Source organism: Onychostoma macrolepis, chromosome 12, assembly GCF_012432095.1.
Source record: "Onychostoma macrolepis isolate SWU-2019 chromosome 12, ASM1243209v1, whole genome shotgun sequence".
Lineage (NCBI taxonomy): Eukaryota > Metazoa > Chordata > Actinopteri > Cypriniformes > Cyprinidae > Onychostoma > Onychostoma macrolepis.
In genome coordinates this window covers 12149453-12169592 of record NC_081166.1, presented here as the reverse complement: position 1 = coordinate 12169592, position 20140 = coordinate 12149453, and the positions used below count along the sequence as shown (strand labels likewise).

At 35.9% G+C, this 20140-nt stretch overlaps 1 protein-coding gene and 1 long non-coding RNA gene across 8 annotated transcripts in view; one reads left to right on the top strand and one right to left on the bottom strand.

The window, feature by feature from the left end:
• The window catches only part of LOC131551229 (urotensin-2 receptor), a 37153-nt gene that overhangs the window by 1257 nt on the left and 15756 nt on the right, over nt 1-20140 (top strand). For 2 of the 7 annotated variants that reach the window (XM_058794009.1, XM_058794005.1), the window contains exon 2: nt 258-1349. In XM_058794009.1, coding sequence (XP_058649992.1) covers nt 258-1348 — 1091 coding nt within the window. In that variant the 3' untranslated portion in view covers nt 1349. Of the gene's footprint in view, nt 1-257; nt 1350-1492; nt 1867-4977; nt 5280-17992; nt 19650-20140 lie in introns of those variants that run through there. The other 5 variants (XM_058794007.1, XM_058794006.1, XM_058794011.1 and 2 more) reach the window with 5 other exon arrangements.
• Nucleotides 8160-18000, bottom strand: LOC131551230 (uncharacterized). Its single transcript, XR_009273715.1, has 3 exons — nt 13088-18000; nt 10115-10202; nt 8160-8229 (listed from the first exon to the last, which is right to left on the bottom strand). It is a non-coding gene; the product is annotated as an uncharacterized LOC131551230 (long non-coding RNA).

Here is a 20140-nt window from a genome sequence, read left to right as displayed (position 1 = left end):
AATAAGCAAAAAATTAGGAGTTTATTGAGGCAAAAAGTCATAGTTAATGATTTGTTAATAGCGAGAATTGTTAATTTAATAAATGTGTAATCAGAAGACACACACACATCTTTGAATTGACCTTACATGTATCATAGATAAAAATAGATTAAAAAAATATTTTATTATATTTCTAATTGCAAAATAAGTCTATAAGAGAAACAACTAACCTTTCATCAATTTGTTTTAACCATTTTTGACCATTAATTCCTCTGTAGAGATGACCACTGTGTCAATGGAGCCCATAGTGGCTATGGTGGAGAAGGTTTCCAACGTCACTGAGCTTCCAGTTGAAGCTTCTACTGAAGACATGGCTGCCACCTTCACCATCGGCACCATCCTGTCCCTAATGTGTCTGGTGGGTGTCTCTGGAAATATCTACACTCTGGTGGTCATGTGCCACTCCATGCGCTCGGCTGCCTCTATGTACATCTATATCATCAATCTGGCACTAGCTGATCTGCTTTACTTACTCACGATTCCATTTGTGGTGTGCACACATTTCCTGAAGGGCTGGTACTTTGGAGACGCTGGATGTCGGATCCTCATCAGCATGGACTTCCTTACAATGCATGCCAGCATTTTCACCCTGACTGTCATGAGCACAGAACGTTACTTCGCTGTCCTCAAGCCTCTGGATACAGTCAAACGCTCTAAGAGCTACCGAAAAGCAATCGCCCTCTTGGTGTGGACGGCCTCATTGATTCTCACATTACCCATGATCATCAGCGTCCAGCTGATGACGGAAAGCTCTAAGCCAATGTGTCAACCCACCCTGAGCCCTCTCTCATATAAAATCTACATCTCCTTTCTCTTTGGCACCAGCATTGTGGCTCCAGGGGTGATAATCGGGTACCTGTACATACGCCTGGCACGAACCTACTGGATTTCCCAAACTGAGACTTTCAAACAGACCAAGAAGCTCCCAAACCAGAAGGTACTGTATCTGATCTTCACTATCGTGCTCCTATTCTGGGCTTGCTTCCTGCCTTTCTGGATCTGGCAGCTTCTAGGTCAGTTTCAGCCCGAGCTGGATCTCTCCACCAAGGCCAAGCGTAACATTAACTATCTGACCACCTGTCTGACCTACAGCAACAGTTGCATCAATCCGTTCCTCTACACCTTGCTCACCAAGAACTACAAGGAGTATCTCCGCAAAAGACAGAGGACGTGGACGGCTGGCAGCTACCTCAACCGACGGAACCGCTTTCAGCGTTCGCCCCGACGTTCCTTGTCCTCCAGCAGCCAGCAGTGCACGGAGAGCTTTGTCCTCGCGCATACTTCTCGCACCAACAACAGCAGCCTCTGAGGTAGGTCGTTGACCTTGTCTTTTTGGCCGTCTATCGTAACTGCATGCTGTTTTCCAGACAGTGAAAGTCGACATGAAAGATAAAGATCCTGTCTGAATAAAACCAAATTTTCTCCAGTTTACCTTCATCTTTGCTCAGTCCAGCAGGTCTGTTTTGAATCAGCCAGGACAAGACTGTTTTATTTTTGCGGACTTGGGTCTGATTTTCGGATCGCCTCTTGTCGCTGCAAAGGGCTACAAATGAGATACGAGAACTTGAAATGCTTAGCAAACCTTTTTTATTTTTTGGTTGCTTATTATGCACAACTTTATTGTTCAAATTATAACTACACATACAATATAAATAGACATGTGAACTGGAGAGACGTTCAAAATTGTATGCTTTGTTTGAGTAGCATTTTAAAGGTGAAATTTTAACACTTGATGAGTCACCATTATATTTAATTGTGTGACAACCTTCCATTAATTGCAGGATGTTATGTTTGCAACTGACAACGGATTTAAGTAGATCAGACATTTTGATTGAAAGAAAATTCATTTTGAAACATAATGTCATTTGTGTCTCAAGATATTACATTATAGATTGGTTTATAGATATATTATAGATAGATTATAATATAGACATATTATAGATTGTTTCATAGATAATTTGTCATAGTGCAACTGATGGTCTGGGTAAAATAGGCCAGATGATAATTAGGATCCTCTGATTGGATCTCAGCTCCAAATTACTCTCCAATCAGCAGAACTGCTACCTGAATATCTGCATTGTATGAATGACAGTAGACTAAAAGAATAAAGCTCTAACAAGGCTGGAATAGGCTAGGAGCATGGTTGAGTTAGGAAGAAAATGTGCTAACATTATCAACAATGAATTACACACGGTGTCTCTCTGCTATAATTCTTTCTGGAATCACTCAGGAAAAAAGACAACAAAACTCCCTCCGGATTAGAACTTGATCTAATCCTAAAATTTATTTTAATTTCCCACCAAATGACAAAATTAAAAACAGAACGGAGAAAGGACAGTGAAAAAAAAGAACATACCAAAGCTACTTTCTCATATTATAGTCATTAAGATTTCTCAGGGTGTGTGACTCATTCAGCTTTGCATTTAGTGTCAGCTAAGTAAATTTTTTATCTCCATTATCAGAGTCTTTTTGTATCATAAATGCAAAATCTATAACCATTTATACTGAAGAGTTTCCAAATTTATGAAAAAAATCATAATTTAATTTAATTTCAAACTCTACACTTATTTAGACAGACATCTGAGCACCAGAAAACCTAAACCTTAACCCAGACTGTTATAAAAACGACATAGTTTCTGCTAAACATAAACATAAATACATAGACTAAATAACCACAGTGAGAAACATTTTCTGAGAGCATTAAAATGCCACTGCACATATACTGCAGTCTGATGTGTCATAACAATAATTTAATTATTTTTCCAAGCACTGAAAATACAAAGCTGTCTGAAAACAAAAATACTGGAATGATCGTTTGGAGGGAAAGAAGTTCATAGTTCTTTTTCTTTCAAGTCAAGAAAGAAAAAAACAACAAAACCACTGAAAAGCTGAACAAGAATGTATCAGTCTATTCAGTCACTGCCATGATTACAATATCATCACTTCCAAATTCCCAAGTTTATACAGTTTATTGAGTTTCCCTTTTCTTTCTTCTCAATGTCACATTATGCTTCCACTGTCTGACTTCTGAGCACTACTGAGAGAGGAAACCAGTCAGCAGAGGAATGAAACAATTCTTCTGAGGTCTTTCCTCTTGGGTGGATTTTGAAAATCTGTCTTTGGCGGGCCACATGACCCATGTTTAGGAAGTGATGGACATTGCCAAAAGGAAGACCTACGTGTCCCTGCAGCTCTAAAAATAACCTGTCCTCTACAATAGCCTCTGTACACAATCCTGCAATGTCTCTGTTTGGTGCAGACACTAAATCAACATTTCACAAAATGATTACTCTTCCCTTGAGCTTTAAATATTGATTCACCACCATTAAGGGTGTGATTACTATAATTAGGTGCATGGAGCAAATATTACAATTTATGTAAAAATTATTTAAGTATGTGAAATATAATTTATTTGATAGATTTTTAAGAAACAATTTTAAAAAGCATGCATACACTGGAAAAAAAATGGTGTAGAAACAATTTTCACACAGAAATTGCTGGTAAATTTAACAATGAATTACAAAGCTACAAGTAACACATTAAATTAAACACGAAATTGAACTTAACTAGTATTTTCTTGGAAAACATCTTCCAATAATTTTTGTTTTGTTTACAAATTTGAAAAATAATAGTTTACAGTGTATGGATAAAAAAGGCAACATATGTATTTAAAAAAATGAATGCTTCCATGGCATTGTGTTAAACAACGAAAATGTAAAGGTCAAGATTTACATTTGGTAACTGTTACTGATCTATTTTTTTTGCATACTAAATTTAGCTACATGAATAGCCAGTGACGGTAGCATGCATTTACTCGAATTTGCATCCATATTAAATTTTACTTAAGGCCTAGGAAATAACTGAACAAAAGTCACATTTGGCATTCAAATCAAAAGGAAGCGCAAAGACACCACAAAGTGTCCCTGACAAAGCCTAACTCACAAACTAAATTCACCTTAACAAAGTTATTATAGTTGGATTGAAGTTAAATAAAAGGACCCCCTTGATAATGGCATTGGTTTCAATCTGGACACCAATCTGTCACCGAGTTAGAGACCTTATTTGTCTAGACGGTGGGCTGTTTCATCTGGTTCTGATCCAATAAGGATCCAAATCAATACATCTCAAATATTCCAGGACCTCTTCCAGACCATCTTGAGCCTAGCATGAGATACTCCTGGCAGAACAATTGCACGATGATAAACTGTTATGATCTTTGTAATCCAAAAGTATAAAGAATGGCACACATTTCCATCAAACTCTCTAAAAATAGCCCTGGCTTGGTTCAGTAATCAATGTTAGGCCTGCCTTACAAAAGCAGCAATCATGGATCAATACATTTATAATTCACATTGATAACACAGAACACTGTTATACCCTAACTGTGAGAGAAAATTGGCATAATTTGTTGCATTCTGGATGAGCGAGCTATTGGTAGCTCACACTCGCCAAAATATTTTGCAAACAAAAAATGTAAGGGATGGGAGGAGGATGTGCAAAATGTGCGTTTGGATTTTCAGTAAATATGCTGAATTTTTCTTGCAGGGCTAGTGATAACAGCTGTAGAAATGCAGTAGTTGCAGAAAGGTTTGAATGTTTAACTTTCATTTCCCCTGGTAAACTTGAGTGAGATTCGTATGCCATGGGCTTTAATGGGAAGAAACAACAGCAGGAAACAGGTTAAAGAAAATGAGAATCAGCAGGTCGTGCATCAAAATCTGCCCTGACTACTAAAGACATCTTATTTGACAGTGCATAGTCGAATTTTGCCTCAGCTACAAATACATTATGCATTATACATACACTGCTGAGCTGCCTACATTATCTAATTAAAAACTGCTAGTGCAAACATTGCTCTATGAATGGTATGACAGGAATCAGATAGTTTTGCATTTGTTTGCTATATGTGACACTGTTTCATCATTTTTGTATTCCAAGTCAATATGGTGTGGGAGTATTCAGACGGTGGTAATGAAAATGAATCAAGAAACAGGTTCACCGAAGACCTGTTAAGGGCAGCAGCCTACTGACAGACCCAGGACAGCTGGCTGAGTTTATGAGACCCCATTGCTCTTGTGTGCATGCTTGTAAATACCTTTCCAGTGATCCCGGTTACACAAGTCAGGCATCTTATCTCGCATACAATGTACGCACTAAGCAGGGCCGAAAACTAACATTTTGCCACAGCTGCCAATGGCCAGTCACTTGAGAAAAGTGACCAGCCATAAATATTTTTACCAGCCATGAAAGTATGTGTGCATTACATTAAAAAAAAGGCAGAACAATTGCATATAATAATAATAATAACAATAACAATAATGTACTATACTAAACAATATCGATGTCTTTGAAAAGAAATGTCTGCTAAATGAATACATTTAAAATGTACATGCAATTATTATTATTATTATTTGAAATTTCATAATTATAATTTACATTTTATGTAAAAAATAATTTATATAACAACAATAACAATAACAACATAAGTAATGTACTATTCTAAACAATGTTGATGTCTTAGGATAAAAATGTCTGCTAAATGAGTAAATGTAAATTCAATTATTATTATTATTATTATTATTATTATTATTATTATTATTATTATTATTTGATATAACAACAGTAAAAATACAAAACTAATATTGGTAGCCTTTGCTTACAGCATTTATTGCAGGGAAATTTCACTCTAAAAAAATGCTGGGTTGTTTCATCCCAACTTTGGGTCAAATATGGACTAAACAAACTTGGGTTAAAAATTTAATGAAAAAATGTAACCCAACAGCTTGGTTAAGTCCATATTTGACCCAAAGTTGAAAAAAAAAATTATTTGAAAATGCTTCTCTTCGGTTGACAACATAATAAACCAAGCCGCTCATTTATATCACAGCAAGCGATCATAGATCACAGTGAAATCCGCAGCGCATCACATTACGTATTTTTATAATCACAGCACATGCTTTGTGATTTGATAATCGAGGTAAACCATATCGCGTTCTCAGGCATTGTTAGAATTCATTTAAAAAGTTACCAGCCAACTGGCGAGTTAGAGATCGTTCCTACGGAATGCATTATTCTATTCCACTGTGCGAGTTTTCCATTGTTTTTCTATCCAAATTCACTAGATGGTCAAGTTTGACAGCTGTGCTTGTGTCTGGCGTCTTGCGCATGACATTGGATTAAAAAAAAGGAACGCTCAAGTTGAAATAAGTTTTAAAAAACACATTTCAAATTGCGTTTTCCCCCATTCCTCTCCCCGTTCTTCCTGTGTTTCAAGTTCTGCATGAATGGCTGTTACAGTACATATACTTGCTAATACTGATTTTTACTTTTATTTTTACTGTTTGGCAAGTGTTAATTTTAGGCCCTGGCTATGAAAAATCCATTATTCTGCATTAATTATGATCTGGGCCTCTGGGTAGGACACTGAGATATTGATTACGATTTACAGGGCCGCGGATTCCTTCTGTTGTGCCATTGATCCGAGTACTGTAAATGTGTCAGGGTTTCCCCTTGAAGAGGACACTGGTGAATGTGGCTCTCTCTGATATTAGAGGGTCAAAGAACAGCAGAGTTCCATCACCCACGTCACCCGGCAGGCTACCGCAGTATCTGTCTTGCGAGGCGAGGTGAATGTGCTTCTACAAGGTCAGGCCATTACAGATAGTTGACACCGCCATCACTCACGCAGCACCTAGCTAGTTTTAATGCACACATCTGCGCTAATGACTTTTGTGAAGTAATCAGCATGGCTCAGATCCCTTCAGTCTTTATCCTGTCAAACTGTACAGGAAACCCGCATGCTGTGCCAAAATGACCAGCTTCTTCCCATAACCCTTTAGTCCTTCCTTTTGCAAACGCTGGAAAACATTGTTGTTATGCAACTTAAGAAAAATCTGAGAAGTCTTATCTTTTCATGTATAAATTTGTCCCCATTTTAGATGAAAAGAATCTATGAGTTTGTATTATTCTCTTGATTATTCTGAAATCCAATGGAGGTTTGCAATCTTACACTGTTTACATGAATGCTTTAGTTTTAGTGCTTTGTAATACACAACCGTTGAATGATTGATGTTCAAATGGTACTTTCTTGTGCTTGTTTTTTTTCCCCTGGTGTTTTAATATGATGAATGTTAAGTGGGACTCCAGGGTGAGAGATTACATTGTGTACGACTCTGACTAAATCATGTATGTTGTTTTTCCATTCATCAAACAAAAAAGATACAAAAAGGAAAATCAAGGTTCCTAAAGTGCTTAAACAAAAACGTCAACGGTCCTCAAAACTGAGCACTATTTACCTGACACAATTTTAAAATAATATTATATAGCATTTTTTTATTTTTTATTTTATGAAGTCATATATTTAATCAGAGAACTGAACCATGCACAGTAAATCAAGTGCTAAAACAAGGCAGTGCATGCAAGTAAAAAATTTAAAAGGATAGCACATAATGCATTATTAGTGACATTGCTTTGACATTACAAGACGATGAAAAAGAAGCCCTTCAATGCCTTTGAAATTATAGCTACGCATAAAAATGTGCTCTGGTCTTTTTACTACATGAGCTGATAATGGCAGTTATCATATAAAAAGCATTTTGTCACACTAAGGTTTTGCACTCGGCCACTTGGATAACTCAGGAATGTTCTTCAGAGCATGACTAAGCCTTCGAGAGAAGAGCGTTTCAACGGCAAGAGACAGATGAGAGAACAGGGATTACAAAGATCAACAAATAAGGCATTAGAGGTCAGAGAGACCTATTAATAAAGCCCTTTAATAATTAAGCATTATCTTACTGACATTGAGCTCAGAAATAGAATGTGAAACACATGCAGCATGGTTATTAACCATTAAAGACTTTTTAAATAAATATTCACCAACAGATATATTGCTGTTTATTAATTTATTATAACATTTCCATTAGAATGTGCAGCGTTGCGAATGATAAACAAACTTACCCATTCATAAAATAATATTTGTTCTATCTATCTGAATCAAAAGAGACAATCTTTTGGTGGCAAAAGCCTACAATTGATGAGAAAAGTCAGGACTGATAGTAATTATAAGCAGATGTTTAAAAATAACGAGCAGATGTGATTCACAAGATTTAAACCTCAAAGTTCCTCAATGTTGTCATGAATCGTGCCGTTTCCATGTATTCACAACATCGGTTTCGATGCTGGACAACGATCCTACGAAAGAAGATAATCCACAATGTCACCACCAGATCTACGCCTGGTAGTTTGAAAACATAAACACAAAGCCAAAGGAAAACAGTATATGACCTTCTGCTGGCTGAGAAAATACCATATGCAAAGAGCTGACAGATGCAAACTGTCTTAAAGTCAGTTCCCTGGAGTCAAAGATTGAACTGGTTTCGAAATATTTACTTCTGAAGACCAGACAAACACAGAACAACATGACGATTATGTGCTGTTAGAAGGGGAGTAGCTACATTTCTATTCAATATTTGTTCAGTTTTAACTTCATTTATTTGTAAATTTTTTCTTCCTGTTTTTTTTCCCCCTTTAGTCTTCGTAGCTAAGATTGAAAAGGTTCTTGTTAGCACACCTCACTCCACGTACCTGTTCTCGTGCTAGACATTTTTTTTAAAATATAAGTGTGAGTTTGCTGAGAGTCCTTATTACATTCTTTAAGAATTATGTTCTGTCTATCTATAGTGTTATTGACGGTGTGGTTAGGGCAAAATGTTCAGTTCTGTGTGATTACACATTGCAAGGGTGTTTATACAAGGAAAAAAATACACAGTGGATTAAGTGGGGTCAAGAAGTCTGAGATCACTAGTGAGATATTTGCTTTTATTTGCATTTTTTAAATCAAATTTTAAAAAGAATAATAATGTGCATATTACAGACTGGTTGGAACAGGAAGGAGGAATCTCTCTCGATCCACTACTGTTCCAAGCAACTTTTTTAGCCTGTATATTGCTTGTTAATAAGCAAAGAGTTCTTCTGGAATTGTTTTAGTTGGTGGAAATGAAATATGCAAATAACTAACTAGCCAATTTTGTCTGCAATGTTACGAATGACTTGTTTTTCTAAAAACAATGCCACAGTGACATTCTATAGTACTATACTGAATAGTAATCTTATTTTATATTTTACTTTTTTGCTTGCAAACCTTACTTTATGTAAAGGTTTTTTTAATGTTTCTTAGAGCTGTTTGTGCGTTTTCCTGGCATAACATTTGCTTACTGCAATAGCCGAGGAGTATATTTTGATAGCTAAGATGTGTGAGTTTCCCAATGCCTTGTGAAACACTCAATGAGGGACTAGATCACAGGGTCAACTGAGCCACAGAGCATCAGTAATGAAACAGCAAAGCAACTCCATCCCTCTGTGTAGTGCATTCCACAGGTGTAAGGCAATTAAAACAAAGATTCAGAGCAGTGGGATGCATTTTTTTTTTTTTACAGAATGTCAATCAAATATTGGTTGTGCAAAAATACACAAGGATGCACAAGGACACCATGTGCTGACCCTGTGTTTGTCCATTATGAAACAGATCACAATACAGCTGATGGCCCCTGGCCTTTCTGTGTTGCAATATCCTTTTGCTCCCTTAATAAGGAACAGTAAATGAAAAATGAAAATTCTGTCATCATTTATTCACCCACGTCACGTCGTTCTAAAATTGTATCACTTTCTTACTTCTGTGGAACAAAAAAGAAGATAAGTCAGTGGTAACCAAAATGAAACCACATGCATTCAAGGTACACATTTGATTGATTCTTGCTTTCCTTGTTCCACAGAAGAAAGTTAATAGAAACACCTGAGACAGTACCACAGCAAAACTTACATAAAAGCATTTCATTATTTCCCTGATTTTTTTCTTTCTTTCTTTAAAGTTACAATATTGCACTTGAGAACAAACGTTGTGACACTTCTGTTTCCCAGAAATGGAATACAAAATTTGACCTTAAAGGTGCTGCAGGCGATTTTCAGTTTCCTGAATTCTGTCAGAGTTAGCCACCCCCATCTCTTCAAACACATGCCCTTTCTCCAAAACTTCCAAAGACATGAACAAGAAACTGACAAAGTGTACAGATTTACATACCTTTTATCACTTATATATTCATCGCTTTGTTTCTGGTTAGGCTGTCACCAAGACACGTGATTCCTCAGGTCACCAATTTATGTGGTACCTGTAAGGAAGTAGGGACATTTTATGTGTGGTGTTCCAAAAAGTCACTTACAGCACAAATAAATGCACATATAACAGTCTCAAGAGGAAAAAGTGACTTCTTGCTGTTTCTTAATAGGCACTATTTCCCCTTGGCAACCTCTTAGGGCTCTCTGGAAGCTGAAAAATCTGGCTGATGGCTCCAGTAACACACATTAACACATCTATACACACACTCACACCTCATAATTGTACCATAATCCTATCTCTGCTGCCCATGCTGTGAGTTTCTCTTTTCCCACAGATCAGAGCGGTAAAGCGGCAGCTTTCGGGGTTGTTTTGAATGGAGAGGAAGTCCTTGAAGGTGTTGCAGCTGAACGTTAGGGGGATCAGCGGGGTGGGCCAATAATTAGAGTTATGTGGAGTGTCCGGGAGGAGCGGAAAGAGGAAAACTGTGAGCTGGGACAATGCCGTAGTGCAAGCCCGGGGCAGGGAACTCAGGATAGGGCAGGGTGTCTCTTAGGAGAGTTATAGCTCCACAGTGATTCCAGGTGCTGCAGGTTTTGTTTTTGTAAGTGCTCTGAGAGGGCGGGCATTGCTGCAGAGGGTATTCTCTCAGGTGCTGGAACCATTAAGGCAGCAGGAAATCACAGATGATATATGGTCTTGATGCACGGTCCAAGAAAGACAAATAAAGTCTGTGCAAGCAGCCCTTGTGTGGCCTTCTGCCCTTGGAGAGTCAGTGGGGAAAAACAAGCTGGATTTAACAATGCGATCGTGTTCTCTGTAGTTAACTTATCAACACATTGTCCTCTATAAAATGACTGTTGTTGCAGAACAAATCACTGGTTAATTGCTCTGGACTGCTTGTTTGTGTTCGGGAAGAACATCAGTGCAGTCTATCTCAGCTGAATGAGAATGAAAGGTTTTGCAGGTTAAATGGTTCGTGTAATAGTATCCCTATATTAAGATTTCCCATCTTTTTGGATCCCAAATGTGGAAATTGTAAGAGATTGGAGACCTTCATGGTAAATCATCTTGTGGGTGACTCATGGAACTGACGTATCTGTGCATTTGAGTGTGTGCCTGTACGCCAGCCTTGAAATGGTAATGGGAAAAACGAATGCACTTTCACACTACCTCTGTAATAACAGCTGTATGCTGTCCAAGCCACATGGTCTCTAAACTGATAATCGCAGTGCAATGGAGATTATTTGTTGCACAGAGGGACTGTGGTTTTCTGTGATATTGCAAATTGTGATTTGCATGATAAATCTAAAGGGATAATCATGTATGGGGGAAGTCTGAACACACAGTACACAGTTCAACTCACTTCCTGTTAGATGTCCCTTCAAAGATCCAAGAGATATCAGAATGGCTTAGAATAATCACATCTTTAATACTTCCTTATATCTGCATTGATCAGTTGATATTTCACCGCACTTGTCATGCAAAAAAGATTTAAACATATTCAGGGCACCGATCAGTGACAGTGTCCTCATAAACAGCGCGTGACATGCTACACTTCATCTACTGGAATGTAATATTATTTAAATTATTTTACAATTATTTCTATATTATTTTTATTATTTGAGATGATGTTGCAGATTTAATATCTTATATATTTATATGAAACCATGATCCGCACTCACAAAAATTACGTGAATCACCAGCAAAATAAAATGCTAAAGGAAGACTATTTTTGTGAGTGCGGATCATGGTTTCATATACTAAGAAATTTAATAGATTGATGCACCAAAATAAAATATTAAGTGACAAAAGAGCGAGGTGCAAACAGCTTTGTGGAACTGCATATTTTATATATTTAGAACTATTTTAAACAGCATTTTGCCATTTATTTTAGAATTATTCAGTTTTTATTACTTCATGAAGATTGTCTTCTTACACTGCAGGAGTACTTGAAATGAAAGCACTTAAAATATACACAACTTTTATACATTTTTATAAATATTGACCTAGAATATCAAGTTGATTGCACGGATGTTTACAGTCATGCATCAGCTATATACATACATTTAAAATATAAACTGTATTTCTTAACATCTGCGCCAGCCTATTTTATTATTCTGTATGATGTAAATGCTCTACCTTACACTAATATGCATAATGTAGAAGAAGGGAGAGAAATTCATTCAGTACACCCATATTTCTCTGTGGTAATGTCCTAAATAAAGACACTGATTTAACAGCCGTTGATTCATGGGTTTTCACACTGCAAATAAGATTTGAAATATTTAGTGAGAGATGGACTGTGATTGTCTTCAGTGTGTCCTTGCAGGGGAAAGTGACCCAGAGAGAGGTGTCAAGCAGCTTTATAAAAGGAATGTGGTTCCCGTGCCCTCTGGCTCAGATCATATTGCAGGCTTATGTCATGTTCCTTGGAGATATGCTCTTCAATTCACAGCTGACTGTCTCCTCTGTGGTCAGACTCCTGCACCATCCCAATAATCACTTACCCCTTAACAAAATAAATCACAAAGCCACATAACACTTGATATAACAATCACATCTGTACTAAATTTGCTTTCCTGAGGATTCCAGTGAATGCTATTAGTGGAATATTCCGGACAGTTGTCTCAGTTACGAGGTCTATTTCTTCATGTGCTTAAGCCTCATTTATTCAATTACATGCTTGCGTGAGTTAAATTTGGATTTTGGAGGTGAGGGAACCCTCTAATGGAAAACTATGAAATGATAAAATGTGTTAAATTACTTATGCTGAAACTCAAATACATGTGAATACATAAATAAATGTGATATTGTTCTTTTTAAATGATCTTTTTTTTAATCGAATGTGTGAGATTGCCTTTCTGGAACATTCCAGTTCATAGTAATCCTCACTTGCTTGGCACTAAGTTGATGTAATTTCTACATAATAGCTATTACCTTCCACGAAACATCAGCTTTTGAAGTCTTTCTTGGGTGGTCTTGCATGTTCCATGTGTAAAAACGTCTTTTCACTGCCTGGTCTTAATTGTGACTGAATGCTGTTGAGAAACAGAGCATTTGACATTATGTTTCTCAAAAAAAATCACAAACTATTTTTTAATTTAATATGATCATTAGTTCCATAATGATTGATTCATAAATGGATGTGTATGTTATTCAGACATGATTGATATGCAATGGGGGACGTCTAGAAAACATCTGGATTTAGCTGGTTGACTAAGCTGTTTAAAAAACTTGTGTCATGTCTTTCCCAATGATTTGGGTAAAAGCCTAAAAAAAAGTGATGGCTCAGACTAGCTGTCATACACTAGACAGCATGTAAGCTGTCCAAGAAGCAGGAATGTGTAATATTATGAAGTGCAGTATGTTAGATTGCTCAAGAAACTTGGAAGACATCCTATGATGATGATGACTGAACATTAACCCTAAACTGAAAACATATAAATACAAAGGCAAGCACAAACAACAAACACTATGTGATCTACCACTGGCTCACAAAAAAAAAAAAAAAAAAGCACCATGTGTGAGTATCAGTGGGTACCTGGCAGATGCAAAGCTTATTAAAATCTGTTCACAGGAGTTGAAGGCTGAAATGGTGCCTGAATTTTCCTAATTGGATCTTTCCTGGATTCCTACGGAAGACGTCAGGCAGCTAATTCCTCTACTGAGTGAAACAAACTAAGTGGCATTAAATAACATCACTAGTCTTATGCTTTTAGTCTTAGTTTACATTCTAATATATACAAGTGCATTTTAATGACTTGCTTGGAAAAATAACGGCATGACAGTGGTCCTGTCCCAAATGGCACACTTGACATGTACTTAAAATGGCCATGTGTGTTTGTCCTTGGAATCCAAGGCACTGTATGGTGTCCTATTCGTCATCTTACGTTTCATTCATGGCTGCTGCCCTTGTAACTGCTATATGCCCTTGATACACACTTCAGCCAAGCATGCACTGATGTTGACAACACATTGGACTGCAATCTGACAGTTTATGCGTCATTATATCGCTAAAATGTAGACTTTGTGGGGTGCAAGGGCTTAGGATGGCATTTGAAACAAGTCGAAAATCTGTCATCATTTACTCACCCTCTTTTCGTTCCAAACCTGTATGACTTTCCTTTATCTGCAGACAACCTGGTCTCACAGAATTGACATGACACTCACAGTGACATGCCTGTCACTGACTTACATTGGTATCACTTCTGTGAGCCCATCACGGAATTTCCAGCGATTCCGTGATGCCACCACAGATTCTGAGTTAAGGATCCGTGGTCATTACACGGAATTCTGTGAGACCAGGTTGTCTGCAGAACATAATATGAAGAATGTTTCAGAGGTTTTTGGCCATATGTGACCCTGGACCACAAAACCAGTCAATGGCCAACAATACATTGTAGGTGTCAAAATGATAAATTTTTATTTTATGCTAAAAATCACTAGGATATTAAGTAAAGATCATGTTCCATGAAGATATTTTGTAAATTTCCTACCGTAAATGTATCAAAACGTAATTTTTGACTATTAAAATGCGTTGCTAAGGACTTCATTTGGACAACTTCAAAGGCGATTTTCTCAAATTTGTTTTTTTGCACCCTCAGGTTCTAGATTTTCAAATAGTTGTATCTTGGCCAAATATTGTCCTATCCTAACAAACCATACATCAATTTTTAAAAAACTGACCCTTATGACTGTTGTTATGGTCCAGGGTCACATCAAATGAAAGTCAAAGAGGTGCAATGCTGTTTTGATTTCTTCAGTATCAGTATAAGATGAACTACAGGCACTTTTTATTATTATTGCAATCAGAAAGGACTCTCAGAAAATGAATTTACACTCGACTAACCACTATTGATTTAAAAGTAATTCAAAAAGAATGTCTGTGAAGAGCTTCCATGTAAAGTGCGATCACTCATTTTGATAAAATAAACAAGCTGTCCATTTTAAAATGTCTAGTTTCGTTGTAATGAAATCTGTTCAGTGTACACACTTGTTTTACTCATTTTTGCGTGTAGTTCAGCTGTGAAGAAGGTAATGGCTTGTACAAAAGAGACATCATTCACAGACTAAAATGATACATCAGATGTTCCAGCTGTAAAAAGTTGAATGAAATGCATTTAAAAGAATACAAGAACATCAAGGTCCACACATGGTTTATCTTATCCAACTTCACTAATAAATGGCTGTTGGACTGGCTGCTCTTCAATTAGTCTTTTCTTCACTGGTTCTGCAATGTTAATCACAGATGTGCTCTTTCTGAGATGCTGAGATACTGCCTGTTATTTCCTGCATCCTTGGTAATTATTCAGAGCACCTGTGGTGTGAATAAACCGTTATGTTAGTGAATATAAACCTGGGCTGGAAATATTTTAATGACACAGATGAAAGTTTATTTTTCCTCTTGAACTAAGATTTTATTTGATATGGGTCAGTTAGCAAACACATAAACGTGCCAAGCTGTTTGCTAGAAACCACTCACGATGGAGGTACCCTCATTTTCCTTATCTCCTATAAGCATTAAAAGCCCTGACCACTGAATAAATCACCTGCGGCCTTTTAGATCATGTGTTCCAATTAGCACCCATCCATCCTATCTCTGCACTTCTGAGACATTATGCCATGGAAAAGTCACTAACGTAAAAAATATTTCAGAGCAATGGCTATTTATGTTAAGCATTAGTTTAAAAGGACTCCTAGAACATGACAACATTTAACGTTTCTCCTAAAAGTGAACAGTGATTACATGTTGTTCTTCGTGGCTACATGTGTGTGACACTGGAGTAAACAAGCTGAGATTAGTTAGAAAGACATCTGTAAGGCTGCTTGGAGATTTAATTATTTCCACTTGTGATTCAATCGTAGATCCTAGACAAAAGACAAACAGTATTTAATTACACGATTCGGTCTCCTCATGTGTTCTGAGTTTTCTCCAAGGGTCTTTTTTCTGAAATACAGTCGTATATTATTTTCCACTTGTGTTACTGAACCCTGTCTTTGTTTTGCATGGTTCCGTATGTGGGATCATTCTGCTTATTGAAGGGTGGCACGTAAGTAATGCAAGTGTGCTGCAGTGTTTCTAATTTTACTGCTCCTGTTGGGCAGAATCAGAACCAGAAATAATACAAATACGGTACCCTGAGAGCTCAGCAGCTGAAACCTTGAATTTTGATGAGATTCAGGCCATTTATACTCAATGCCAGCACACAATCACATTTTAAGCCAAACTGTGACTCTTTTAAGGCAAATAATAGTACATACTGTAGATTGTGGAATAAACTGAGAAAGGTTCATGCTGGGATATTATTACAAGTGTTTTTGTAGCCTATAATAATGATTTAAAACAGTACAATTTGGGGTCAGTGAGATTTTTTAATGTTCTTGAAATAAGTCTCATATGTTCCCCAAGGATTTATTTGAACGGAAGTATAACTGTCATATTGCAAAATATCATTAACATTTAAAATAACATTTTCTATTTTAACATTTGGTAACACTTTAGAATAGGGAACACTTATTCACTATTAACTACGACTTTTCCCTCAATAAATTCCTAATTTACTGCTTATTAATAGTTATTAATAGTGCGGTAGTTGTTAAGTTTAGGTATTGGGTAGGATTAGGGATGTAGAATAAGGTCATGTAGAATAAGGCATTAATATATGCTTAATTACTACTAATAAATAGCTAATATTCTATTAATATGCATGCTAATTAACAACTAGTTAAGAGACCTTAAAATAAAGTGTTACCATACATTTTCTATTTTAATATATTTTTAAAATGTAATTTATTCCTGTGATGAAAAAGTTGAATTTTAGTAGTCATTACACCAGTCTTCAGTGTCACATGATCATTGGAAATCCCTCTAATATGCAGATTTGGTGATCAAAAAACATTTCTTATTATTATTATCAGTGTTGAAAACAGTTGTGTTGCTTAATATTTGTGTGGAAACCATGAAACATGTTTTTTTCAGCATTATTTTATGAACTGAAAGAACAGCATTTATTTAAAATAGAAATCTTTTGTAACACTGATCAAAAGTAAGGACATTTACAAATTTTATGCATTCTTCCTACATAAAAATATTAATTAAAAAAGCACTGTTCTAATTTTACACAAACTTAAATCATATTATATAAAAATATATTTCTGTTATGCTTTATATTATATAAAAAATTGTTAAAATTGTTGTTATAGCAATTTGATGAAAAACGCTATAATTGTGAAACTTTTAATTACTGGCTGGGAAAAAAAAACAGTGTAGAATCACAAATATTTCTTATTAATTTGACAGATTTTTTTAAGACTTTTGGACCCCACTATATATTAAGAGATTTATACCAGATTTTTTTTTTTTTCTTCCTCCTCCCTCACCAAAACAATATGCACAAATCACATAAATAGCAATTACCAGAGAAGGTAACTGCTTTTGGCTCAATTGCTTGCTCAGCTAAGCCAAAAACTGGCTTAGTGAGTCTAGACGCAGTCTGTCCTGAGGTTCTGTTTAAATGAGGTTGGAAATGTAGTTGTTCTGACAATCATAAATGAATAGCAGTGCAAATGGATTCCAACTAATTATAATAATTATATATTGTATTTTATTTTATTTTTTGTTTTGTTTTGTTTTGTGTGTGATTCCAAACATTTGAAATTCAGTTCTCAACAACAACCTTTCAAAGGTATATTTAGGCTGTGCTCAGAGTAACGATAAACAGATAAAAACAGAAAAGGCACACAAAACACATGTGGGCTCGATATTTCGGATGACATGGACTCGGAATAAATTGTCATTGACAAATATGGCGTGTGCTCAGTTACTTGCGACCTGCCTTTCAGCTGCAGCAACCTACAGCAGACTAATTGCCACGGCGGTCTCACTGGAGCAATGTGAGGTGAAGACCCTTGCTCAAGGGTCCCGTTGTGATTGAGTAAAACTGAGAACTCAATGTGTCACCAGTGTCATCTCAACCTCGCAATGATACTTAACCATTCAGCTACCTCTGATTCTCTGGATGGTATGTGATTAGTATTTCTTCATACACATCTTTAATGCATTAAATTCTGTAAAAGATAATGTCCATCATAGTAAAACCACAGCAGATAAATGTCAGCTGCTGATTCTAATTAGCTCTGCCAAATAAACAGTACTGTTAGATTGAGTGAATTGGGGTAGGCTGGTTTGGAAAAAGCTTTGTTTACCTCACAAACAGAGCGTGCAGCTGGAGCCAGCGGAGGAGATCTTTTATCTTTTATTTACCGAGTAAGTAATGTTTCTTACTGGCATTAGATAATGTGTTGTTGTGACACAAACTTGAATGCATTTACTAGTTGGACTTTTCCCAAACTATAACTCCAGACTAAAATGTGTGAAATCGAGTGCAACATTTTGAAATATGATAGGCATCCTTTCATTGCATTTAAATGTTGCATGACATGAGGATGGTTATATGTTATATACACAATGATATAAAAGTAATGTTTAGACGATATAAAAGTAATGTCTAAGAAAGTTTAGACCAATCTTTACTGTGAAATAGCCTACTCTGTTTGCAAATACCTGCTCAAACATGTTTATAATGAGCTTAACAATAATAATTTAGCTTCTCAGATATAAAATGTCATTTTTGTATTTTATGATAATACATGCAAAGCATGTGTGAATCTATGATATAAAATCACGTGGGCAATATTGGTGATTGCTAATGTAATAATATAGTTGCTCCTGCTAAGCCTATCAACATGCTCACTAATTTATTTATTTATTAATTTTAGTGCTTTATTTAGCAAGGATGCTTTAAATTTATCAAAAGTGATGATAAAGACATTTATAATGTTACAAAAGATTTCTATTTCAGATAAATGCTGTTCTTCTGAACGTTCTATTCATCAAAGAAACCTGAAAAAATTATACTCAGCTGTCAACAATAATAATAATAATAATAATAATAATAATGTTTTTGAGCAGCAAATCAGAATATTAGAATGATTTCTGAAGGCTAATGTGACACTGTGAAGACTGGAGTAATGATGCTAAACATTCGGCTTTGAAATCACATGAATAAATTACATTTTATAATATATTCAAATAGAAAACCGTTATTTTGAATAGTAAAAATATTCATATATTATAATAAATATAATATACTGTTTTTGCTGTACTTTGAATCAAATAAATGCAGGCTTGGTGAGCTGAAGACACTTCTTTAAAAAAAAACATTACAAATCTTACTGTTTAAAAAATTTGACTTTTAGTGTATATATTGTCAACATGCTTGCTTTGTCTTTGTCCGTTCATTGTGTTGCTCACATCTGTTTTGTGTTTTCTCGTGCAGTTTCCGCTGTCTCCCGTTTTCCTGGGTTCCAGTTTCCTGCCACTGTTTTGGATATTTTGGATATTTTGGATATTGCACGCATGATGTCTTGACTCTTCTGTTGTTTATTTGTTTGTTTGTTCCTAATAAACTGTTTAAATGCACTCGCAAGTGAATCTCAAGTTATTTTATGCGATAGTTATATATATATATATATATATTCTAAATAAACTACAAACAAAAAATTTATACATTTCTTTTTCCTTACATTCTTTCTTGTAGCAGTTCCCTCTCAGTCACATACCTGACTGAATTGCTAATTATGCAGCTCATTATGTGGGCCTTTGTCTTCTCAGGTGTGAATCACAGCATTATGCAGGAGTCAGGCCTCCTTGCATAGATCCTTTCTACTCAAAAAGTGACTTAGAAAATTTTAATCAATATATATATTTTTTTCTCTGAATGAGTAAGATGATTTTCAGATCATTTTGAAGCAAAAATTCTAGGCTACAAGATCCATTTCTCAAAAGTCTTAAAGACTTATTTCAGTTACTTTAGTTTTTCACTAACCACGCATAAACGTTGTTTTCTCAAAAACACAATCATGTACATACATGCTGCTCACATATTATTAAAGCCCAGTTTGTGCTGAATACAGTGTTTTTAGACTTTA